At 35.7% G+C, this 27,305-nt stretch overlaps 1 protein-coding gene across 2 annotated transcripts; it reads left to right on the forward strand.

Annotated features, from left to right (window-relative positions):
• The first annotated feature begins 753 nt into the window (after nt 1–753).
• Nucleotides 754–25,697, forward strand: mxd4 (MAX dimerization protein 4). 2 transcript variants are annotated; one of them, XM_087237248.1, is made up of 7 exons: nt 754–985; nt 1,407–1,503; nt 3,325–3,354; nt 14,671–14,785; nt 17,265–17,301; nt 17,847–18,006; nt 21,618–22,356. In XM_087237248.1, the coding sequence occupies exons 1-6, from the start codon at nt 922–924 to the stop codon at nt 17,966–17,968; spliced, it is 465 nt and encodes a 154-aa protein (XP_087093374.1). In that variant the 5' UTR covers nt 754–921; the 3' UTR covers nt 17,969–18,006; nt 21,618–22,356. The 2 variants fall into 2 exon arrangements, with proteins under 2 accessions (XP_087093374.1, XP_087093372.1); XM_087237246.1 differs by lacking the exon at nt 17,265–17,301 and having other exon boundaries at nt 21,618–25,697.
• The last annotated feature ends 1,608 nt before the right edge of the window (nt 25,698–27,305 follow it).

Genomic DNA, 27,305 nt, shown 5'->3' on the forward strand with positions numbered 1-27,305 from the left:
TTACTGCCATGCAGATACTTTTATCTATTCTATACTTTTTTGGCAAATCAATAATAAATTACTAGTTTGTTACCTTTTAAATAATACATAATAAACACACACACAGCAATCTATAGCTACAGGATCAGAAAAGAAGTCTTGCTTTGGAAAGTAGCCACTTGTAGTAACTTACATAAAGATGACCCGAGAGCCGACCGCGCCCTACACGTAATTATGTAAGTATCAGCAAACTTTGACGGTTTCATTTAATAATAAATATGTGTCCAGTATGACCTTACTTTTATAACTCGAATCAGTGATTTGCGCTCGTATTTTAATGTGAATGTACCTTAGTGAACGATCAGAAACTTGACTTTGAAAAACATTTTCTATCCGCTAAGTTCTTCCAGAGACAACTTTGCCACTGCCAGCATAAGTTTACTAAATGGGGTTATATGAAAACACGCCCTGTGTTTCTTTCAGCCAATCATGGGTACGTGGATGATACGTCAGACCAATGAGCGATATGGGGGTTGGGTCGCACGTACTGTTGCTAGGGCATGGCTTCAACATTGTTACTATCACTGACTAGCCAATCATATGACATTTCGCAATGTGTCAACATCTTTCCTGTGAATTTCTCTCTTTGAAGTCGTTGATTGGATACAAATGTTTTTAAGGCCCGCCTTTCATACTTTTCTGTCGTCTTATTGGACACAGAAACCATCAATCAATTACCAGATTTTAGTTTACGTGCAGTCTGCATTAATTTTTGTTGAGAGTCTGTACGACTCAGAATTGAACCGTTCATATCGAGCGTCATCACTTTTTTGTTTATTTGTTTGTTTGTTTTTATTTTGTTTCTCTCTTTGATTTATACCTTTTGTTAAAGTGTGCATTCGTTTTTGTTGTGTGTAATTTTATTTCTGCAAATACACCAGGATGGAACTTAATTCTCTTCTCCTACTTCTTGAGGCAGCAGAGTATTTGGAAAGAAGAGACAGAGGTATCATGATTATATCTGCTGAACTAAAACTATTCTTTGTGATATTTCGTTGATTTACCGGTCGACTGACACTTATAAACCTGTCTGTAGATCAAGTGTATCTTCATTGAAGCCCTGAGGGAAGATATGATCTCGTTGTCGTGGGATTCTAAGTCTGTTAAATAATCGGAAAGATTTGACTTACCAGCATGTCATTATTTCTAGCACTGTTAAAATGTTGTTTCGTTTTCAATATTAGGTCAAATGTAACCAGGGGGTGGGGGTGTTTGCTTTACAGTAAGTTAAGTTGGAATCATGATTCGTCAACTGTGAAGCGGGTTGCTATAAAATATATAAATTGTCCAACTTTATAACTCTGATTTTTGTTCATTAAAGCCCATACGTCTGTATTCAATGCTATTTACGTTGACTTTCTCACTAGAAGCTGAACACGGTTACGCATCTGTTTTGCCGTACGATAGTGACTTTTCCAGAAAGAAAACTAAATCACCCATTTCAAGAAAACCCCACAACAACAGGTAAATACAATGCAGTGACATTGCTATTATAATGGATGGACATATTACAACAGTGTATTCTAACGTTACATGTATTCGCCATTTTTGTTGTTGGGCTTGGCTGTGTATAAACATTGCCACGCGTACAGCGTCAACTTTCGGCCGCTGCTGCTTTCCCTTTTCCACTGCTGACATTTGCCTTCAACTCAATCATTTGTCTTGTAGTAACACCGGTCGTTTAATTTAGCACAAACTTTTTGGTGACCGAGGACGACTGCACAAATTAGTTATCGTACGTGCATGAAGTAACTAGAAGCGTATAGCTATTTACTGTACTTTACATTGTGTTATGTAAGCATGAATATTTTCAAATATGTGCCAGTGATGTTTTTTTACACATCAAAAAACAAACAATGAGTTGCAACAATGTTTTGACCAATCATTACATCTGAACTCAAAATTGTGTCACATGCTTATGTCATAGACAGTATGCTTATAGTAGTGAGGTTAGTTTAGGTGTGGTTAAACTCTTACTGCTGGGTGTGGTGTGAGCAGACCCAAGTCAGCTGCTACAGAGCTTTGACCCCTGGATCTGTTTTGCTGCATTAGCCCCCTTTTCCTTGCAATGTCAAAGCAAAACAGCAGGAGCCCAGTGTGCAGCCCTTCCCCCACAATATGCATAGAAAGCACTGAAAAAAAGGGGAAATCTACGGATCTAGGGCTGTCTAAGAAATTCATGACTTAAATTTGTTTTAATAAAATAAAAACATACACTCAATAATGTGCTTCTTATTAAACCCAAATTCCCATATTGAAGCTAACAAATAAACAAACAAATAAAACATCTGGCATTGCAGACGTGTAGTTTAATTTCAAAGCTTTTATTCCAAGCAGCAACATATTTTCTACACTAGCTGCAGATGCTAAAATTGAGCTTTAGTCGCACTGTTATCACAAATGACATTTTGACTTACAACTTTGTCTTGCTTTGCTATCACATGCATGTCATTTGCATTTATTTAATACTCAAAAAAGCATATAAGGAAAATGTGGGGGAAAAATCCATATTATGGCCTTGATGGAGCCGAAACTGTACACTGCAGTTTTGACACAATTATCAACTGATGCTATGACCTACATATTTTGCTTTTATCTTGCTTTCACTGCAATCCCTCAATGTCTTTGTTGGTTTGTTTGTTTGGAGAAAATGTAATTGCCCGATCATACACCCTAGCATTCATACTCTGGACTAAAATAGCAATGCGTTGTAGCGTGCTGAATTTCCTCTGCGTCATTGGATGCATGCTGATAGAGCTTTACTTACTGTGATATTGGCTTAATAGACACAGTAAAGATATGGGGAATGATTTAGCTAAAATCTAGATAGAATGTAGTGTGTGCGTGTATGTGAGTAGGGGCCAGGGAGCATCAAAATCATTCTTTCGTTCTTTTATGCATTTATTACAGTCCTATTGTATTTGTGTAGTGATCTTTTTTTTTTTTTAGATTATTTATATTTTGCATGACAATAAGGATGCTTTTGTATATTAACTGTGTATAACGCCTAGTTTAATAACAAGATTGCATATGTAATGCTAAAAGCAAATGCAGCAGTTTTGCAGTACTTAGGAAGATCACTATTATGCCAGATCGGTTCACTTTATCACCATTTCATTAGTATTATATATATATATATATATATATATATATATATATATATATATATATATATATATATATATATATAATTTATAGAGTCAGTGCACTTTTTAAAGTATATATACTTACATATATTTTATCTATTTTTACAGCTAAAATTAAATCTGTTTACTTTCTTTTAAGGTCATCACACAATGAGCTGGAAAAACACAGGTAAGAACATATCAGATATACTATAAGAGCCTGCATGTAATCACTAAATAAATGTTTCATATTTATATACAAAGTTCTTAACAGCCGCTGTCTTGTAGTAACGATTCCAATTGTATAATAGGTCAGCAGGGTTTAGTCAACATTTGCTTGGCAGCCATCTGTGATTATTATTATTCTCAAAAAGCTTATTATCCTTAATATTATAGCTTATTATATTAACGCTATTATTCATAAATTATGGTTGTGTCATTAGTTTACCGACTCAGCGGCTATGACTATATTATCATCCAGAAATAGTTGCTTGGGTATAATTTTGTCATCATCACATGATATTTTGGGTCATGATTTTTTTATCTTATTATCAGTGAGCATGGGTTGCACTTTTTTATATCATTCTGAGTGAAGTAGAAGCTTTAGGACTTTTTGTGTTTGGTGATGCAAACAAAGATAATAATAAAAGAATTACAAATCCTGATAAATGTAATTGTCTAAATAGCAATATGTAGTTAAAATAGGCATATAGGCAATTGTAGTTAGTGACTTAAATAGTTGAATAAAGTTTAAGCAAGTCATGTTACAACTTTTCTCTTTGTGCCAGGGTTTAAGAAGTGGATTTTCATATGTGATATTGATGTCGCTTGTGCTTATTTCTTATAGTTGCCAGTCACATGTTTGCGTTTGAGGAATTGACTGCTGCTCTGTGAGAAATATATGCGGTCATGTCATGTCTGTATATGTCTTTTTTTTAGCAATTGGGCTCCTGAACTATTGATAACACTATTCAGGAAAACAGGAAAACTATACAGGCAGGTTTATGACAAGTTTTGAAGGGACATACTAATACAAAGGAGATAAAAAGAGCATTCCAGAATCAAGCTTCCACAACTTCCTGGTTTGTTAAGTCTGTGAGGGCATAACACTTGATTGTAAATTTTGCAGTAACATTTGGCAAAAATAGTTGTTGCAACAGTTGAATGATTAATTTAAACTTTAGTTTGAATAGATGCCATATTGTATCATTTTGGAATAGCTTGAGCTGTGTCTATATATTAATGAAGCTTTTATTTCTGTTCATGAACCTGGATAAATTGAAGTCCATTTCTATGTGCTACACTGATTGACCGGCAGTTAGAGTTTTAATTGCACTGACTGTGACATATACTGCTAAATGAAAACGTTTGTGCTCTGTTTTTGAGTATCTAAGTCTGATAGTGTTTTCTATGGGAGTGTTATGGTACTTTACAAATCAGTTACAATGTCACTAGTCATTTTAAACTTTATTAGTTCAAATGCTCTGGTAGTATATAGAATAAATGTCTTTGTGTAGAGCAGGAAGTCGATTAATTCTATTGATTTTGTTTCCTTATACTGCTTTAGAGATATTTTTATCCTTGATTATGTCATCTGGCAGAATATCTGAAGTCAAAAAAGGTCAGGGTTTTCTCTAATATCATACTTCACACTGCTTGCAAAACCTAGACTTTCTCATTTCAATTTGAAAGGTGTTGTAGATTTATGTTCGCACATGACAGATAATATCAGAGTAGTCTAAATTAGAGAATTGTCTACATTAACATTCTAAAGTAAAAAAAAAAAAAAAAGTTTGCCATCTCACTTTTTAAACAGTACTGGTTCTCATTTCCCCCCAAATTTTCATTGGGATTCAAAATGTCTTTGTGAGATGTGTTGATAGGCCTCAAAACATACAAACCTGCTAGAAATGGTGAATCACATTATTATATTATTTGTATTACAAAATATAAATAAACACTGTGAATCTGATTGGTGGTATTTCCAGCATCCCTGCTGGTTTAAAAATAGGTTGAAGCAATGTGATATACATAGGTTCAACAAAAGCATATAGAATTGATTACTGTCCTTTGAACTCACAGCAGGTCTGTTTATCAAGCACTGCTAATCAATGCTTTCCCTGGATGTAGTTTCAGAACAAATTTAGCTTTTTTGTTGGGCTTTCTAGTAGCTTATCAATATGTTTTATACTCTTCACAGTCCTATGTTTTTTTAGCCTTAAAGTCTGCAGTTTTGTACAGACATATACTCTCTCTCTCTCTCTGTCTGTCTTGGTTATTTTTATAAAACACATGCTAAACTATAAACTGGCTTTGAGCAGGATTCAGTGCTACACAGATAATTATTGCTGTTTGTACTGAAGCGTTGACTGTAAAATTAAGTTTGTTTTGCAAGGCTGAAGTTCACTCACTTGGCAAGCTCTCAGAAATCATTTTCACCCTTTAGAAAGTTTGCAAAAAGAATATGTTGTTGACTTTGAATTAAATTAAGCATAAAGTCGTGCCATGACTCTCAGGTCAGATATTAGGAAGAAGGAAAAATATAATAAAAACAATCAAAGCAAAACCATTGTTTCCTGTTTCCATCTGGTGTGAAGATGCAACTTTCTTTGTTTATTTGTGTGATATTGCCAACTCGAAGGGCATTTTTTCTGTTGACTACTTGTGAGTGAATCACCATAGGCATCTTAATTCTAAACAGGGCCTCTCTGACATGCAGATGATTCCAGAAAGCACCACAGAGAAATGAATGCTGGTCAAATTTACCATTTTGAATAGCTTTTTACTATTATTACTATTAACTTATTATCATCGCCTAAAGGACATGGGCAGAGCTAAATAGGCATTTAAGGAAAGAAAAATCTTCAAATATCCAGTGTCCTTTTTCAATTGTTGTCCCACATCATGTCATTCACTAAAAATTATCACATCAAAGAAATTATGCACATAATAATTTCTAAATATTCTTGTGTAAAAGAGATCCTTACTGTGCGGTGACCACAGTGCTGTTTTGCCAAGTGTTTTAATGTGTGTTTTCATTGTTGCGTTAGGCGAAGAATATCCTCTAAAACACGAGAGCCTCATTCATTTATTTGAACTTATTTGCACTTATTAATGCCAATTTTAGGATTTTTAACTAATAAAAGAAGCCTATAGTGGTGTACTGTCTTGATTATTTGTGAGCTAAAACAAATGTCATCTTCAGGTTGAGTTTACGTGCATTTGATTGAGTTTACCCAAATTCTAAAGGCAACAAGTGAGCTAGTTTCAAGTTTAACTAACTGAAAATGTTTTGACATCTTGCATTTTTGATTCTAATGTGAAACATTCTATTATATTGTTGTTTCTCTGGTCTATAATATATATCTATTAATTTATATACATAGGCGATGTGGTGGCCTCACAGCAAGAAGGTCACTGCTTTGAGCCTCAGCTGGGTCAGTTGGCATTTCTGTGTGGAGTTTGCTCCGGTTTCCCCCACAAGTCCAAAGACATGTGGTACAGGTGAATTGGGTATGCTAAAATTGATCGTATTGTATGAGTGTGTGTGTGAATGACTGTGTATGGATGTTTGGCTGGGCTGTGGGTGGAAGGGCATCTGCTGCGTAAAGAGTGTATGCTGGATAAGTTGGCGGTTCATTCCGCTGTGGTGATGCCAGATGCCAAATTAATAATGGGACTAAGTTGAAAAGAAAATTAATGAATTTATATATATATATATATATATATATATATATATATATATATATATATATATATATATATATATATATATATATATATATATATATATATGAATATTCTTGTTCTGATTATCAGCCATTGTCCAAAATTTAAGCTGTTTTGTTGTGAATTAGCTGAAAACAGAGTAGTGATAGTAAGTAGTAGGAGGGGAGAGGGTTAAGGGTTTGGGAAAGTATCTTGAGGCGGAACTCGTCTTTGGTTATCTAGTGCTGGTGTGTAGCCATAGACTGTTAAAAAAGATGGACACGCGTCTTCACTTCCTTCCGCTGTTGAGAAGTGTAACAAAAATCTCCCACGCTGGCTACTGTCATCTTTTTGAATTGTAACTTACTAAATCAAGCACACAGTTACACCACACCCATTTTTTTGTAAAAACTAAACTATATATATATTTATATACACACACACACACACAAGCAGATGAACATGTTGCAAACTACCTAAAGTTATTGAAATAATATTTAAGCAAAAATATTGAAAATATTTGAAGTAGTATCTTATTTAATTATTATTTTTTGCTTTACTCATGTCCCACTTGGCTCATGTTTATATGAAGCAGTGAGTGTTTAGGACCTGTATCAATATAGCAACAAGGAGGTGATCAAAATGTTTTGACCTCACTTTACAGGATGCGTGATGCCATGGCTTAGTTACTTAAACTTACACAATAGGTTGGGCTTGGGCTGGGCAATTAACCGACACTGACCCCTCAAAAAATGTAACTACACGTTTCGACAATGCATAGCAAAAGCTCAGTGATTGTTCAGCCTGGTAGGGTTGACGAGTGTAGGTGGCACGGAGAGGGCAAAAAACATAAAATAAATAAATAAAACGTTGATTAATTGTAATCGAGTTAAAAATGTTCAATTAATCAAGATTTTGATTTTAGGCCAAATCGCCCAGCCCTAGGTTTGGCTCTAATGCTCCATCTTTTTAAACTGAAAATAAGCACTGTTTTTAGATACTTTCTTAACTAATGTTTTCCTACTGCTGTAAGTTTAGTTGTAGTTTTAGGTTTGTTAGCAGCAATTTTGCTTTAGGAAACTCCAGTGGTGAGGAGTGATGACATCTGTTTTTGTCCCACCTTGTCTGTTACACAGCAGAAGACACCTATTTCATGTCTCTTTTCTTTTTTACCTCCTCCCTTTCTAGAGTTGCCTCACTTTGCTAACTGGATGTTTCGGTACACAAGGAGGTGCAGTGTTTAGTATAACAAGAATCTCTAGTTTAGTGACCATTTATCAGTGCTCATCTTTTACCTATACAATAAAATAATACCCTGTAGAATAAATAGGGAAAGTTCACCCAACAATGAAATGTACTTACCCTTCACTTGTTCCAAACTTTTTTGAGTTTCTTTCTTTTTTAACATAAAGGAAGGTAGAAGAATACTGAAAACCTGGAACTTTGACTTTCAAAGTATTATTTTTTACTATGGGTATTTATTAAAACATGTTAAAATGTGATTATATTATGTAAGTAAAATAAAAAAAAGACATTTGTTGTCATGTAATTTTATAATTTTTTGGTTTTAAAATGAAATAAATCTATTCATAAATTCATATATTTGTATGTAAATATACATGCATGCACACACACATGAATAAAAATAAGGTATAGATCGTCAAAAAGCTTACAAGAAGTAAAGAGTGGCTGCTATACAATAAGTCATTTATGTTTCTTTGGTTTACACAAAAAAAAAAAAAAAAGTTTTTAATATATTTGGGTCACATGATTCATATTTGACACTTTCAAACTTACATTAAGGGCACATCGATAGTGCATATTGACGCAGGCTAGTGACCTGATCAGTGCACTGATTGAACAAGTGTACTGCTGATTGAGATGCACTCAAAATGGGTGGCCATCTTTGAAATGTCTTTCAGGCATGCAAATGCAACTGTTGTCTCTTTGAATAGACTGTACCTTGGGTTCGAATCATACTGACTACGAAACTTAAGAACAATAGTTTTCAAGTGAGCTTGGCTTGTTGAATGGTAAAAATTGCACACTTTGTTATATTTCTTAGTGAGCACATTCGCTGTAGATTAAGCTCTTCTTTTTCTAATGCCACTTTCGACCTCTTAATAGGGACTTTCCTTCAAGAAATTGTGAGTCTATACTAATTGATAATTGGCTCCTTTACTAGCAGATGTGGCTTCGCTCTCTACATTGGCTATGCTGACTATTAAATTTTTAGAGCAGTGCTTTAAAGGGAATAATTTTAGTTTTCTCTCCTGTTTTTGAGAGCATTTAAAGCTGTGGTTCTTAACCTTTTAGAGGCCCCTTTTTGTCTAATAAAAAATGGAAACGCCTTCTTAATATGTGCTTATGTTATTGTAAAAAAAATAACCCAATCATTTTGCAGAAATAACTAAACTCAATCCAGTTTGGTGTTGTGCATTTTTTGATTTTGTTTTTCACAAGGTAGTCAGTGTACTAGTCAGTTTTTGAAACGAGTAACCTGTTGGTGAACAACTAGTCAACCATCCCAGCTCCTCCCTCATCAGTTTAACTTACATTCAAAGAAAATAATCCCTGTGCTGGAATGGTCAGTAGCGATCTGTGTTAACACTGTAATCCAGTTCACTGAAGATGTGCCTGAACCTGCACCTTCACCATAGGCATTTGAAGCGGAATTCACACCGTGCTTTATGTGTTACCTGTCATTTCTGTGTCATTTTGAAATACTTTCAAGTGTAAATTGATTATTTTTAGAGTTGTTTAGCAGCTGATCTAGCATTTAGTAAAATGTCATTACAAATGGAATTGTTTTCCAGTTATGTAAAGTTCATTGTTTTGATTAAATATAATCTGACATCCTTTGACCTGAATGACCTCAAACCTTCATGCACATGTGATCATACTTTTGGCTAGAAGGCAGTGAGACAAACAAGACTGATCTCTGAAACACAGAAATGCAGGTCATACTCACATATGCTACAATTTCTGATGTCAAAGGCTGAAGGAATTTTGTTTATCACAGATCTGTAATTTCTTTAGGCCAGAAACATTTAAAACATTTACGCTCAATTCTACTACTGTTAAAGCGTAGTTCAACCAAAAATTCAATTGCATACTATTTGTTAACATGCAAATGGCATTTATTTATTGCTCTTAAAGAGCTGGTATTCTTTTCTAGTATTTTTTCAGTGATTTTTTTTTAACCTAAATTTGGACGGGGTGTAGATAAGCAAATTGCGAGCAACATTTTGTTTGGGGGGATTGGGGGCTTCTCATCTAATAAATGTAATTTCACTTTAAAAGAAGTGAATTATAACATGAGATTTGAAGCAATAGTTCTCCCCAGAGTAAACATTTGTTCATTATTTACTCACCCTCAAGCGGTTATAAACCTTTATGAGTTTCCTTCTTCTGTTGGACACAGAGAAAGATACTTTGAAGAAAGCTGAAAAGCTGTAATCATTAACATCTTTCGGAAAAACAAATACTATGGAAGTCAATGGTTAGGTTTTGAGCTTACTTCAAACTATATCTTAGTTTTTGTTCAAGAAAGACAAGTGAAGGGCCTGTAATTGATGACAACTTATTTTTTAGGGTAAAACCATCCCTTTAATGACAATAATAAAATAGAAAAAATATATTGTACAAACACTGAATATTTTTAAAAGTTATGTTGTACTATTTCGCTCGTGAATATGTATTTCAGTTTATGTCTGCAACAGGCTCCCCCAGTCTAGTTGCTTTGAAATACTGTATCCGTTTTATTTTTTATTTTTATTATTCCATATCCTTGAGATTTTAAGGGAATGTTTTTTTTTCTTGTCACAGTCTAATTACACTTATTGAGAGGAGGTTTACAACTCCATGCTCCATGCTATCTACGCTTGAGTCACTGGGCGTTGCGGGCACTGTTATACAATGGTTCAGATCTTACCTCACTGACAGGTCATTCAGGGTGTCTTGGAGGGGAGAGGTGTCCAACCTACAGCATCTAAACACTGGGGTACCTCAAGGCTCTGTTCTTGGGCCACTTCTCTTCTTCATCTACACATCATCTCTAGGACCAGTCATCCAGAGACATGGATTCTCCTACCACTGCTATGCTGATGATACCCAGCTATACCTCTCTTTTCATCCTGATGAACCCTCGGTTCCAGCTCGCATCTCAGCCTGCCTGTTGGATATTTCACAGTGGATGAAAGATCATCATCTTCAGCTGAACCTCGCAAAAACGGAAATGCTTGTAGTTTCTGCCAACTCGACTCTACACCATAACTTTTCAATCCAGATGGATGGGGCAACCATTACTGCATCCAAAATGGTGAAAAGCCTTGGAGTAACGATTGATGACCAACTAAACTTCTCTGACCACATTTCTAGAACTGCTCGATCGTGCAGATTCGCACTCTATAACATCAGAAAGATCTGACCCTTCTTATCTGAACATGCAGCTTAACTCCTTGTTCAAGCTCTTGTTCTCTCCAGACTGAATTACTGCAACTCTCTACTAGCTGGGCTCCCAGCTAACTCTATCAAGCCTCTTCAACTGCTCCAGAATGCAGCAGTACGAGTGGTCTTCAATGAACCTAAACGAACACATGTCACTCCGCTGCTAGTCCGTTTGCACTGGCTGCCAGTTGCTGCTCGCGTCAGATTCAAAGCACTGATGTTTGCCTGCAAAGTGACTTCTGGCCTTGCTCCTTCTTATCTGCTCTCACTTCTGCAGATCTGTGTGCCCTCCAGAAACTTGCGTTCTGTGAATGAACGTCGCCTCGTGGTTCCATCCCAAAGGGGGAAGAAATCACTTTCGCAAACGCTCACGCTCAATCTGCCCAGTTGGTGGAATGAACTCCCTAACTGCATCAGAACAGCAGAGTCACTCTCTACTTTCAAGAAACGACTAAAAACTCAACTATTTAGTCTCCACTACCTTTCCTAATCTGCAATTGCCTCTCTGAATATCACACTAACTGTACCAAAAAAAAAAAAAAAAAACTAATACCACTAATACTTCCCTTCTTAGACTTTACAGACCTGAAACTTGCCTATAGCACTCATTCATTGTTGCTCTTAGTTGTGTAAATTGCTTCCTTGTCCTCATTTGTAAGTCGCTTTGGATAAAAGCGTCTGCTAAATGACTAAATGTAAATGTAAATGTAAAGATGCTTTGACTTGTGCTGTTTGAACCAGAATTCAGAAACCGAATTGGATATTTTAGATAAAAATGGTACAATTGTTGTCATCATTCATTTGAATTATTTTATTCTTTGCATTATTGTTCATTATTACTGTAAAAGGGCACAGGACCAGACAAAGAATCTATACAGTACTATTCATTTTACTCATGTTAATCATTCACAGAGTTATGATGATGTGATGTTTGGCATGTTGTATACAGTGTATTTCATAGTTCATTTGCTTGCCATAGCCATATTGTTCTGATCAGTAAATCAGTATGGTTGCAAAGGGAATTGGACCCAGTTTTGTAGCAGCTCATGTGATGCCAGTTGCTTTAAGAAGAAGAAAAAATTCAGTATAACCGCCTGTCCTGTGGCAAAGGGAAGTTTTTTTTTTTTTTTTTTTTTAATTTAGCATATATAGCTTCTACAAAGTTGGTGTTGTTAGTTAGATATATAGATATACATATTTAGATGTCACCTACGCTATTGGTGTCTATTGGAAAGAATGTGTCAATAGAGCCACCATTTTAGTACAGGGCAGGTCTCCTTCAAAATTAGTGTGAGACCAAGGTGCAATGGAAGACTGGCCATCCAGAGTCACAGATATATAAACATATATACATATATCCATGATCGGGAGTTTTTCCTGTGGTCAGTATGCAAATATTTTTTAAAATTGCAAAAATTACAATTTTGCATCACTTTTCTATATCGATGTATAAGTGACCGCAAGCGTATTAATGACAGAGCATGTGTTTATGTGCATGGAAATGTACTATCCTCACTCCCTGTTAAATCTGATCTAATCCATGTCCTGAAACACACTTCCTTCCCTGCTTTCACTTCTAATTCTGATGGAGGGAGTGATTCGTTTGTGAATAAATCTCTTAGCTGACAATAATACAAGTTTCAGGCAGCGCAGCATCTTGTTGTCATATTTCATTTACATTGTTTGCTGATTTTATTTAACCAAACTAGCATAAGACTAATAGTGCGAGTTGGTGTCACTTTCCTTATGATCAGTGCAGTAAGTGACTGTTTTATCAATACTTGTTTAGCTCAAAAGTTTGTAACATACAAAAAACAAAATCTTACCCATGAAATGTTCTGCTTTTGTGCTCTGTTTTCTTTGTCTGCTCATTACTACACCAGTACGCAGGACTAAAGTCCAGCATCTTCACTTTGGCTTTAGTCTTGACTAGTGCGGTTGAATGACTTTTGTCCTGGGATCACTGCTCAAATGTGGTAGCGCTATTGACAAATGCTCCGGATCCATATGCATTATCTAGTGTATATATCTATGTTGTCAGTTTACACCATAACAGTTTTCCAGCAAATGCTTTTCCTGGTATTCTAATATTAATTCCTAATAAATGCTAATTTTTTACTTTTTGCTTCTTGGGTATCCTGTTGTGTTTGCACATTTATTGTGGATTAGATTTTTTTTCACATATAGGCAAATATCTCTTTGTTATTAATGGTTATAACAAAAAAAAGTGTAACTTTGGTTTACATGTGTCAAACCGTGGTCATCGTCTGAATTCGTACTTTTGTAAGCAAATAATGCAGATTTTCTCAGTTGTGTGCATTTTAGCTGTGAAGTTTTCTGTGGATTTACACTACAGAGCCAGTCACATATAAATAGTAAGTTAAGGACTCATTTTTGAGAGGTGCAAAAAGACTAACCTTGCCCACACCAGCTCTACACATTACAGTCAATGGCCTGTTTCTCAAAAGAGGGTCACTTCCTCCAGATCAGTGCCTCACAATGATGGGCTCTATCAATGTCTGTCTGAGAGAGGTCGGTTTATTTGGCAACTGTCTTAGTAACTCCCTCCCTACAGCTATTTATAACTTACTTTAAGAAAGAGAGAGAGACTGAAGTGATTTTGCCTGCCTTACCCAGTAATATATCAACAACAGATAAAATATTTAGAAAAAAGGTAAGATTTTGCAATAAAGTTCCATTAGTTAATGTATTTACTAACATGAACAAACTTTAAACAATACCTTTATTAAAGTATTGATAGAAAATTGTAGTTCTTGTTAGCTTGAAGTGCATTGATTAATGCTAACTAGCACAGCTTTGGATTTTAATGTGTTAGGAACTATTGAATTATGATTAATAAATATTTTACAAGTATTGTTAATCTTTAGTTCATTTAAAAAGAGACACACTTTATTTTAAGGTAGAATGTGTGCTGTTAGCAAACCATTAACTATGACTTTTGCCTCAATTATTCCTTGATTTGCAACATCTTATATTTATTGAAGTAGTATTTTTCGGTATTTCGTTTTTACAGTAGGCAGGATTAGGGATGTAGAATTAGATCATACAGAATATATTCTCTCTCTATAAGTAAACAGCCAACATCTCAATGAGAAATGTTACCTAAAGTGTTCATAAATAAGGAGTTGAGTCAGATAATCACACAAACAGTTCTCATATAAAGCTGCAATCACAGTCCATTTAATGTAGTTTCTAAGTTATGGTTGCATGATTTCAAACCCACAACCTCAATGTTAACAACCAACAGCATGATCCTAAATCATTCTCTTTGGTTTCAAATTTGTCCTCGTCTAATTCTCCCCTCCACCCTCTTCTTTGTTTCTTGCAGACGTGCCAAACTGCGATTGTACCTGGAGCAGTTGAAACAGCTTGTGCCTTTGGGTCCTGATAGCACCCGTCACACCACACTGAGCCTGCTCAAACGTGCCAAAATGCACATCAAGGTACAAACCAAATCAGCATTTCTTTGCACAATATCTGTTTGCACAGCAGTAAAGAGGCTAGAGCAGTTCCAGTCAGAAGGGAAGTTAATCAGAAACTGTCCACAGGAAATTTATGCCACTCTCCATGTTGCAAATCAGATACCTCACAGTTCCTGACATGGTGAAGATGGATGGTGATACTTTAGCTGTGCTTAAAAAAATTATGAACAAAAAAAGTGTCATCGAAGTGTGTGATGCATCTGACAATTCAGTTCAGAGAATCAGTGCATCCTGTGTGTGCAGTTTTTTATTTAAGGTTAATATTGATTTTTGAGTTGTATGAAGTACAAAATGTCAGAGTGTTGCAAATGTTCAGTTATCATTAAAGAAAAAACCCTACTAAATCATAGTTTAGTAGTGTGATCACAACCAACAGGGCGAAGCAGTGGCACAGTAGGTAGTGCTGTCGCCTCACAGCAAGAAGGTTGCTGGTTTGAGCCTCGGCTGGGTCAGTTGGCATTTCTGTGTGGAGTTTGCATGTTCTCCCTGCGTTTGGGTGGGTTTCCTCCGGGTGCTCCAGTTTCCCCCACAGTCCAAAGACATGTGGTACAGGTGAATTGGGTAGGCTAAATTGTCCCTAGTGTTTAACTGTGAATGAGTGTGTGTGTGTTTCCCAGAGATGGGTTTTGGCTGAAAGGGCATCCGCTGCGTATAAACGTGCTGGATATGTTTGGGTTCCATTCCGCTGTGGCAACACCAGATAAATAAAGGGACTAATATGAAAAGAAAATGAATGAATGAATGAATCACAACCAACATACATAATGAGTTTTATGATGAGACAGGTTAAAGGGTTAGTTCACCCAAAAATGAAAATATGTTCATTAATTAATTTTATTTTTCAGCTTAGTCCCTTTGTTAATATGGGGTTGCCACAGCAGAACGAACTGCCAACTTATCCAGCACATGTTTTTTTATGCAGCAGATGCCTTTCCAGTTCCAACTCATCACTTGAAAACACCCATACACTCTAATTCACACACATACACTACAGACAATTCACCTACACCGCATGTCTTTGGACTTTTCGGAGGAAAGCCACGCAAACACAGGGAGAACATGCAAACTCCACACAGAAATGCCAACTGATCCAGCCGTGGCTCAAACCAGCTACCTTCTTGATATCAGGCGACAGCGCTACCCATTGCACCACCGCATCGCCCATAAAAATATATGTTATTCTATAAGATATTAACCTCATGTTGTTTCAAACCTCTGAGATCTTCGTTCGTCTTTGGAACACAAACTAAGATATTTTTCTTTATAGACAGCAATAGTCCGATCTCGTTCAAGGTCCAGGAAAATAGGAAGAAAAAACATTACATAAATAGACCACATGCATTCAGTGGTTCAGTTGGAATATTGTCAAGCTACGAGAATACTTTTGTGTGCACATAAAATAAGAAAACAACTTTATACAACCTTTTTTTCTCTTTAGTGTCAGTATAGACCATTTTGAGGGATATAAACAATAACAATAGTCCAGACGTGTTTTCTGTTTTACATTTTACATTTCCATAGCTTCTTAGAGTCCAAAAAGTTCCATGTATTGATAAATAATGTTACAATAGCTGTTATAGCTTCGAGTTAGGATTGAATTGCCTCTTTTTACAGATATGAAATAGTTTGACAACAAGAAGGAAATTGTTTATGGGCCAATGAACTCACCACATTAAAATGGTCTATAGGACGCACATTAACAAGCAAAGGTCATGGATGCCACTTTAGCTATGAAGCCATTTTAATTCTGTCAAAAAGTTATTGTAGTCAGTTATTACTTAAAAACTAATTGTAAAAAATTTTCAAAATATAACTGCAGTGTACAAATTCTTGCCTTGCAAATTTATTTTTGTTAAATACAAACAAACACTCTGAATGCCTTTGTGTGACTTCCAATGTTTGAAATTGAGGTTTGGTGTACCTCAGCAGTGCAACATGAAAGCAGAATTCATAAAAAGCACAGCACTCTTCTGAACACTCATCTTATAGACCTTTTGCTTGGAATGAAAAATTACCCTTTATGCTTTGCGTGTATGCGCAGGGAGAATTGCTAAGAACTCCGGTCGGCAGCTTATGCATGTGACACGTGAACTAGGAGAATGTTTTTCTCATATTTTTGATGTGCTTGAACCACATGTGACAGATTAAATCGTCTTTAACGGACACATTTCTAAGTGTAGTGTCACAAAAACACTCTGTAATCTATTAAAAACACTATTGAAATCCATTTTTTTCTATTGTAAATGCTGTAAACGGAAGTTCTGACCATTCTACCGGAAGACGCTAGTCGCTATGGCGCTCTCCAAGCAGCAGCCAAGAAAAAGGTCTATACTAGCTTGACAATATTCTGATTAAACCACTAGTCATATGGTCAGTGTTGAGGATGTCATTTTGTGTTTTTCTGGTTTTATTCTAAAATCTCTTCATTTGTATTCTGAAGATGAACACAGGTCTCAGGGTTTTAGAACAACGTGAGGGTGAGTATTTAATAACACTAAACCCTTAAACCATGATATTTTGTTGTTGTTGTTTAATGTTATACAATCTCATTTAGTATAAGAAACTGTTATCACTTTTTTGCTTAATGTGTATAACACACTGCACAGTTGAGCTTTCAATTTGAAACTTTTCTTGAAAATGACATAAATGTTTCAAAAATACACAGAATACTCTTTTAATAGCTACATATTTTCCTTGTCCCTTTCTATATCACTAATGTCTAGTGAATGGAAGTGGTTCAACAACTGTCATTGTGTAGACAATGGCAACCCAGTGCCATGTGTCTGTTGACCCTTTTTCTTCTTTCCTGTTTGCTGCGCAGTATTTTTGCTCAATCTGCCTGATTTCCTGTCGTGCAATATAGATCTGTCTTTATATAAATATGTTTGTTTCATTTTTAGCTCCGAGAAATAGTGAATTTATGGCACCGTGCATGCTCTAGTCGACTGATAGATGGTACATGTCATACAGTGTGGCGTCTCTGTGCTCTGTGGTTTGATCAGTGGATACATGTGCTCTGCAGAAGCTAGAGGAACAGGACAGGAAGGCTCTAAACATGAAGGAGCAACTGCAGAGAGAACATCGCTACCTCAAACGGCGTCTGGAGCAGCTGTCTGTTCAGGGCTTAGAGCGCATTCGCACTGACAGCATGGGCTCCACCATCTCCACTGACTCTGAGCAAGGTACGGCACAGCTCAAACAAGCGCATATACTTTTACATCCAATAAAACATGTAAAAAAAACATTGCAGGGCGCAAACGCTTTCAGGGCGTGTCAGAATCCATATTTGCTAATATAAGGACGGGAAAATCCGCTTTGCGCCGTGGCGCATGGTCTAAAAGGGTTGAGTTTATTTTCTTAATGAGTTATAGGTGTGTTTTGAGAATAAACCAATCAGAGTTTCATCTCCCATTCCCTTTAAGAGTCAGCTGTGTCATGCCATAAGCGCATTCGCTATTTACAGGACGTAAAGTGGAAGTGGAAAAACTGAGCATTTCACAAGCAAACAGTTAACCGTTTCTTTAACAGAAAACAGTTAAACAGAGCATCTACCGCGCAAGAATGAGAGAAAATCTACTGTCACTTTCGCTCTCGTGGATAGGGAAACCTTTACGCACAGACATCAGTTAGCCTGTAAATAATACATTTCGTTTGTTAAGCGCAAATATTTGTTTCAAAACTATTTCTAAATTCAGTTCTAATTTCCAGCAAACGAATAAATGAACAATAATAACGAAGTGTGTTCGAAAACAGTGGTTTTTCATATATATGTAGGCTAGAAAATAATATGTTTTGTAATATTTTAATCCTTTATATTTATATCCTATATATATTCTTATTAAATCCTATATATAGGCCTATCCTTAATATTTTACATTTTTATATGTAAAGATATTTGCGTATTGCTCTACATCTTGTGTGTAGGCTATTAAGCAGTGTGTAAGCGAGGCGCAACTCTACCCTGGAGTTTAGATCGGGTTTGTTTTGGTCTAATGAAAAATCTATTATAGTTTCTCAAAATAGCAGATTTTGCTTCAGAACGCCTTCCTTTTTAGACCAGAACGCCTATGGGCGCACATATGAGCGCAAATGCATTTGCTATTAAAAGAGTGAGGCGCAACGCCTCAAAACGACTCTTGCGCCAAGCTGAAACTAGCAAACAAGTATTGTGCCGCGCCTTGCGCCACATTGCGCCGGCTGTATGATAGGGCCCATACTGTTAATTATGCTACACATTTCTGTACAGGCTATGGGAGATGTTTATCTTCACCATTTATTCACATATGTTGATATTATGTTGATACTGTCAGTTTGTGCATGGAAAATGCTACATTTTTGTATGTCCTCTTGGTTTCAATTGTATCTATTGTATATATCGATAGATAGATGGATAGAAGGATAGATAGACAGATAGACAGATAGATAGATGTACAGACAGACAGACAGACAGACAGACAGACAGACAGACAGACAGACAGACAGATAGACAGATAGATAGATAGATAGATAGATAGATAGATAGATAGATAGATAGATAGATAGATAGATAGATAGATAGATAGATAGATAGATAGATAGATAGATAGATAGATAGATAGATAGATAGATAGATAGATAGATAGACAGACAGATAGATAGATAAATAGATAGATGTATAGATAGATAGATATTTATATTTTAGTAGAGATATTACATTACAGACCAAATAAAGTGGATCTAATTGGATTTGAATTGTAAACATTAAATTAATGTTAAAAAGGTATTTTATATATATATATATATATATATATATATATATATATATATATATATGAAGTTTTTAGTTATGATTCTCCCCAAATCATTCTGCATAAATCTGCAGATTTTAAACAAAAGTCTGCACAGAAATAGCCAAAAATGTCTGCAGATTTTATCTGGCCCTACCTATGAGTATTTTATTTGCATTTTATGCATAGTAAAAGAAAAGTGTAGTTTCTTTGTTGGCGAAATTATTTTGTCAATGAAGTACATCACCATAAATGTAATATAACATGCTTTAAAATTGTCTCATTTCAGTTACACCTAAAGGGTCTCCTTCAGCTTTTGTTGAGTGGCCAAGTTCAGTCCTTGAGAGCCACACTAATCTCTTTCTCACATTAGTCCACTAATACCGGTCACTTGAAAGGTGTGTGCAATATCTGTGTCAGTGGTGTCCAAACTCGGTCCTGGAGGGCCAGTGTCCTAGAGAGTTTAGCTCCAACCCTAATCAAACACACCTGACCCGGCTAATCAAGCTCTTACTAGATAAACTGAAAACCACCTGGCTGATGTGTTGAAGCAAGTTGGAGCTAAACTCAGAAGGACACCAGCCCTCCAGGACTGAGTTTGGACACCCCTGGTCTATGTGTATACATGCATAAAAGCCTTAATTGATCAATTAAAGGTTTAGTTTACCCCCAAAATAAAAATGATATTATTAATAACTCGCCCTTATGTTGTTTCAAATCCATTCAAAGATATTTATGTGAAATCTGAGAACTCTCTGATCCTCCATAGACAACAAGAGTCCAGGCTCGGTACAGTAAAATACCAAAAAACATCCTCAAAACAGAGCATATGGCTTCAGAAATGTTTCGATCAGAGTGATATCAAGCTACAAGAATTCTTTTGTGTGAACATAAAACAAAAATAGTAACTCTGTTTAACAGTTTCTTATCCTCAGTGTCAGTGCACTTTAAAAGAGCCAGGATCGTTTCTGTCTATGGAGGATGAGGGAGCTCTCAGATTTCATGTAAAATATCTTAATTTTTTTATGGGAGTTCATTCATTACTCAGCTTATACAGTACACTACTTTGACTAGTATTCTTAAGTGTGCACCAGTTACAAATTCATCATTGCAGTGCATTGTGGGATTTAATGAGTACACCTGAAAACGTCAACTACAGTTTCAAACACCTTATCAAATGGTGTAGGTAAGGGTTGCACAATATTGGAAAAAACTTACATCGCAATATTTTGATTTACTGTGGCTTATATAGCAATTTTATACAGGATAACTCGAATAGCTGTATTTGCGAATATATCATTTTAGATCGAATGAGATGGTTTTTGTAGGGTTTAATAAGCATAATAATCTGTATGATAAAAAATTACAAGCGTAGATAAGTACAGTAGAGCCAATATGAAAAATTAAGGAGTCTTAACTGTATATATTGTCAGAAATGAAATAATCAAATGTACAGTAAAGTTGTATAGTCTTCATTGTATTAATAATTCAATACAATTAATCATTGGTGATGCTGCAAATGTAATATGTCCTTGTGCCCAAATGCTTTAAACTCTCCTAAAATGTTTACACAGGTCTTAAAAATACACACAATGGATAAACTTATACTTTATTATGGTTAAACTGAAATTAATTATTGAATGTCCTGCGATGTGACTATTGCAGATTCACACATGATATCAATGCTAAAATTATATATTGTGCACTAGTGTAGGGGGTGATTTCAGGCACACATGTTGGTTCGCATGTTTGGTTAAGGCTGGAGTGAAAATCTACAGTATTGTGGCTCTACAGGATCCAATGTGGCTGCCTCTGGTATAATCAAAGGACAAAATAGGCTTTTCTGTAAATATATCTGCAACGGAACACCAGTAGATAAGCAAGGAAACAGATGACCACTAATTCACAAGCATAACCACAACATTGACATTGCCAACGTTTTATGTCTCTGTTCATTAGAAAAAACAACCGTATGACTTTATCTTGGCATCTTTGGTTAATGAGCTTTTATTTCTTTGTGTGGACAGAAGTGGACGTTGACATAGAGGGGATGGAGTTCATGCCAGGTGAAGGTGATAGTGTGGACAGTATTAGCGATGGCGAGGACCACTACAGCCTGCAGAGCAGTTCCAGCGATGGAGGCCACCATTCGCATTCTCACAGATTACAAGCTCACATCTGCTAGGCTGCAACAGTGTATCACCTCCAACTTACCCATCAGCCACTCCCAGCTGGCAGGAAGCACCTGGTTGATTTCCACTCTTCTGAAAACCCTGTCCGCTTTATATCGGAACCCTTTCCCCCACAACACCCCCTGCTCCAACCCCACAAATGCACACAGGCAAGCAATATGTGGTTTAAATAAGTACGTGTGTGGTAACGCAGTATTATCTTGTCTGTTCTGCTGTGTGAGTGTGAGACTCTATGGCTCTGTTTTAAAACCATAGTAACTGCTTTTACTGTCTAGTATCTAAACAGGTAGTCCTATCATCAAAGGCAGAATCTGTACTGACCTTATATGTGATTAAAAGACACTCTAAAGTTGCTTATATGCATCACACAAATAGCGCCCTTCATGAACCAGTGACTTCATGAAATGTGTCGTCACTTTATTGAAATTTTGGCAAAAGATTTCGATTTGTGTAGTGCATTTTAGCTGCATTTACACTAAAACAAAATCAGAAAGAACAGTTCATTGTGACACAAATTGTTATGCTTGAGTAAACAAAAAACTGCCTCCATTCTGAGCCACTTTCAAAATTGATTTTAGATAGAAATAAAAAAAAGTAAAGGCACAATTCATCCAAAATTTACTCACCCACAAGTGGTTTCAAACAAGAGAAGATATTTTGACGAATGTTAGAAACTGGAACCACTGACTCCATAGGACGAAAAACAAATGCTGTGTATGTCAATGTTTACCAGTTTCCAACATATTTTGTGTTGAACATAAAAAGAAACTCAAAAAGGTTTCTGACAAGTAAATGGTGAGTAAATCTTGACTGGTTTTTGGGTGAACTGTCCCTTTATGATTCACTAGTTGGTTCCTTATTTGTGAACGTAAAGAGAAAGTCCTTATTGGTTGAAAGTTGCGACAGCAGCGAAAACACAAAAATGACGCTATCCAAAATGCATTAGTGTTTTAGTCTTTATGTTAAACCTTGAGTAGTAAATGATGTAGCAATAAACATAGAAAGCAATGGCTTTCTTATGCAGTGAAATGATTCTGGACCAAACCTTCAAGACATGAAAAGCTTACTAATTCCGTTCGTCTTTTCACCTGATTTGTTTAGATTGTATGCACTCAAACTGACAAGTCAAAATTTGTAAGACTGTAAGTTTTAGGGGGTGGGCAAAACTCTTTGTTGAGTTGTTGGTACTATCAGAAAATGACAATAATGCTTATAGTTCCACGTCTTTCCCCTTAACTTAATTGCTTACGTATGTTTTGAAGCCTTTGTTCCTCAGCAGTATATATGCAGTGCAGTGTGCAATATTCAGAATATAAAAGAAAGGTCTTTGTGCTGGGAATTCCAAATCTTCACAGACAGCCCCAGTTATCAAAGCAGGTCAGACCAAAATAAATTAGGAAACAAATAAGTATGTAAAAGACAAATGTACGTTTGAGAAAAGAAAAAGGTATATTCATCACTGAAAGTGATTTAAACAAGCGTAGTTTATATTTTCTGTAGTAGCTTTTGTATTATATTTTCCTAAATAGTCCTTCATTAAAAGACAAATAGAGGAGTATATGAATATAAATATAAATATATAAATAAAATATATGAAAATGACAGAACATAAGGCCGGGGCTAATGTTTGGGAGAACTTTTTCCCATATCTCCAACTGTCATGCTGTGCCTTGCCTTGTTGTATCCCCATTTTCTTCCAATCTCCTTCTCACATCCACAACCAGCCAGCTTCCATCCTCACAATACACTCTTTCTTGTCCTTTTGGCCTTTTGCACATAGTGACGAAAAACAAGGCTTTGTCTCCTCAACCTCCATCTTACGGACCTCCAAAAATATGCTTTCAATTTTGCGAAGCAACATCATCCGCATCTGCGACACTGGTCGTCTTCACTCGTGGCAGCTCGTCTCTCCCCATTGAAAAGCTATCTAACCAACTCTGCTCTTGTGGCTCTTTTCATTGGGTTTTTTTTTTTTTTTGTTGAATTTTTTAAATAGCTGTCTGTTTTTATTGTCCTTATGTTTAAGATGTGTTATGTATTTCAAACAATGAAGTGGAAGACCTTGGGAGAAGAGCATTGGAATCAATCATTAATGGCAGCTCTAGACTTCTCCACCCTCTCTCAATGGTAATTCCTGACGTAGTATTAAAGTCTGCTCAAAGGTATGATCACTTTAGCGTTACTGCTGCGCAAATATCTTGAGCAAAAAATGTCAATAACGTAGAGCTGTGGGTCAAAGACAAAGATTTACAAAGAAATTTATTCATATAGAACCCACTGTAAGTGATAAAGTGTCTGATTTAGTGTTTACATTTTTTTTTGTGCAAAATGTCCGACAATATTTGGTAGACAAGACTGAATCACATATAGTTAATGTATTCTGTAAATCAAGGTAAAAATCTGTGACTGTTGACCTGCTTGAAAATTAACTAAGAAGTGAAACTCAAATTGTGTGGATTAGCATGGCTTGATTTTGCTCATGACATTTCGCCCAGTTACTGTAAATGTGACCAAACTTTAAGCAGATCATAGTATTCGATCCTCTACCCATAAGAGCAATGATACAGCAATATGATTCTTCAATTTGTAAAGCAGTGAGGACTTGAGTGTAATGGTAAACAGCACTGTCTCAATACTATGGTGCATATTGTGACCAACTCATAAGATTTTTATTTTTATTTTAGTTTTTACTATTTTATTTCTCCATTTTTTTCAACACTGAAAGGAGAAAAAAAGTTTTTTTATTTTTGTTTTTTTAAAAGCTACATTTTTATGAAGAGTTTACATTGTATGTCATGGTATGCCTGACTGTTGTAGCAGAATCTGCTTTTTCAATTTGTTGTTCAAGTGACTCATTCAATCAAAAAAAAAAAAAGCTCTTGCACAGAACCTCCCATTACCATGCTTTGAGTGAGAGTTCAGAGAATTGGGGATGAGAATATGAACATATATGTTTGCATGTCTAAGAGATTATAACTTTTAATTGGCATTATAGACGAAGTCACATGTGAAATTAGAGCAATGTCAATTTCCAGTGTGGTGAAAGAAATACTTTATGACAGAGACAGGGTTATTCAGTGGCTGCAGGGTTTTTTAGAAGCTTTAAAAACACTACAGTGTGTATGTCAGCAGACAGCCACGTATATAATTACACGGAAAGTGCCAGGTGTCCGGGGATCTAAAATATCTGTTCCATCACTCAGACAAAAAAACAAAACAAAAAAAGTGGTGGTGCTGTGTTTTTTGGCCTGGCGAATTGAGCATATAATTGAGAATTCATAGGAGGAAAGCTAAATCTGAGAATCATTTGACCAAGAAACACAATAATAGCTCTAAAAAATCCCTTTTACCTTTTTTAATGTGTATAAAAGCACTAGACGAAAGAAAGAACTTCCATGAAAAGATTCCTGCCATCTAGATTCTATTAGATATAGACTTTTATTTTTCTAACCCCTCCCTATTTTGGGAGGCATCAGATGTAATATCAGATTTCTATCTTTGTATGACTATAGATTTGTGACCCATATTTTCTGCTCAATTTTTCTTTCCTTGGTTGTTTTGTTTAGTGTTGATGGAGCAGTTTGTTGACAGGTCAGCATGTTTGGCGTACTGTATCTCACAGAGCGCTTGCTTTTTAGCATGAGAAAAACTTGTGTAAGACTGCAAAGGGAGAGTTCTGTGCCAGAGACCTGTGAACAGATTTCCTATAAAACAAGTGATATGCATTCAGATGTTGTATAATAGTGTAAAGGTGTTTTTTTTTCTTTGTGTGCGTGTGTGTGTGTGTGTGTGTGTGTGTGTGTCTGTGTGTGTGTACATACACATATTTACCTGGTGCTGGCTATGTTTGAGCCCACACTCTATGGTATTATGTATTCTTGTATTGTAATATAAATAATTAAAATGTTTTATACACGCTGGCTCCTCTTAGTTATTATTAGTTATTATCAATTTTGCAGAAATGTTTATGTTCTGGGAAGATTGAGCATACTATATTGACCATAGGGGGCAGCACGGTGGTGCAGTGGGTAGCACAATCGCCCAGCCGGGTCAGTTGGCATTTCTGTGTGGAGTTTGCATGTTCTCCCCGTGTACATGTTTGTTTCCTCTGGGTGCTCCGGTTTCCCCCAATATCTAAAGACATGCGCTAGAAGTGAACTGAATAAGCTAAATTGGCCATAGTGTATGTGAGTGTGTGCAAGAGTGTGTGGCTGTTTCCCAGTGTTGTGTTGCGGCTGGAAGGGCATCTGCTGCGTAAAACATGTGCTGAATAAGTTGGTGTTTATTCCGTTGTGGCGACCCCTGATTAATAAAGGGACTAAGCCGAAAAGAACATAAATGAATGAATGAATGAATATTAACCATATTAATACTGTCAGTTTTTCACAGTTAATTTAATCATTTACTTGATGGTCTATGAGGAATATCTGATGGATTTTTTTCATTGTAATACTTTTGTCTTTTCACTGTATTTTATAAATCTCTGTTAAACTGGTTACAAAATTTTACCAGCTATTTTTTATAAAGTCATGCTCTTACCACAAAAAAATGATGTGTAATGTGTACAACATTTAGATGGTACAATTTTACAATAGTCATGCTTTTTTTTCAATAGACAAATAACGCAATACGGTCACGGTTGGCTGGACAGCTATATTCACTCTAATTAGCATTTATGAAATTAAATATAAAAATGGATGATCTACAAATTTTGAGAACTGGTTATGATGTTCTCTAAAACTTGTAATTTAGATTATTGTAGCCTGATTGCAGAGTTATAAACAAAAAAGTAATATCCCTAGCACCACCTATGGACTAGTCATTATCTGTGTGTTTGTACAATGTAGTGAGGGCCATTCAAGCCCTTTCTGCCAAATATGGTGGTTCTAGATTTTAGATGTCCACATACTTTAGGGCTGAAAAAAATTTATTAATTTATTTTCTGTTCGGCTTAGTCCCATTATTAATCAGGGGTTGCCACAGAGGAATGAACTGTTGCCCTTCCAGCCGCAACCCATAACTGGGAAACATCCATTCATTCCCACACATACACTATGGCCAATTTTAACTTACCCAATTCACCTGTACCACATGTCTTTGGACTTATTTTTCTGACAACTGCACATGCCTAAAATATTAAATATTTTAAAATATTAAAAAGGTATTTTTGAACTATGAATTATTTTAATAATGCATGTCAATATATGGTATGAAACATGCTGTCTGAGATTAATTTTAGTTTTAAAATTTAAGTGTTACTAATAAACAACACCAACTAAAAGATGATTTAAAACAGAAAGTTTTAAATTCTACTGAGGATTGTATAAATATAACTGCAATGATGTAAGTAACAAATAATTGCATTTTTGAAGTAACTTACCACACTGTATACTATATGATGCAGGTGGATTATTATTTATTCGTTTTTGTCTAGTTCTAATAAAGTTGAAACAATGCATAAATCTTGTTTAAGTATATGCCTGTCATCTAACCATGAAATATATTATATTCTGGAATATATAT

The sequence above is a fragment of the Danio rerio genome, chromosome 1, assembly GCF_052040795.2.
Source record: "Danio rerio strain M-AB ecotype USA chromosome 1, GRCz13ab, whole genome shotgun sequence".
Taxonomy (NCBI): domain Eukaryota; kingdom Metazoa; phylum Chordata; class Actinopteri; order Cypriniformes; family Danionidae; genus Danio; species Danio rerio.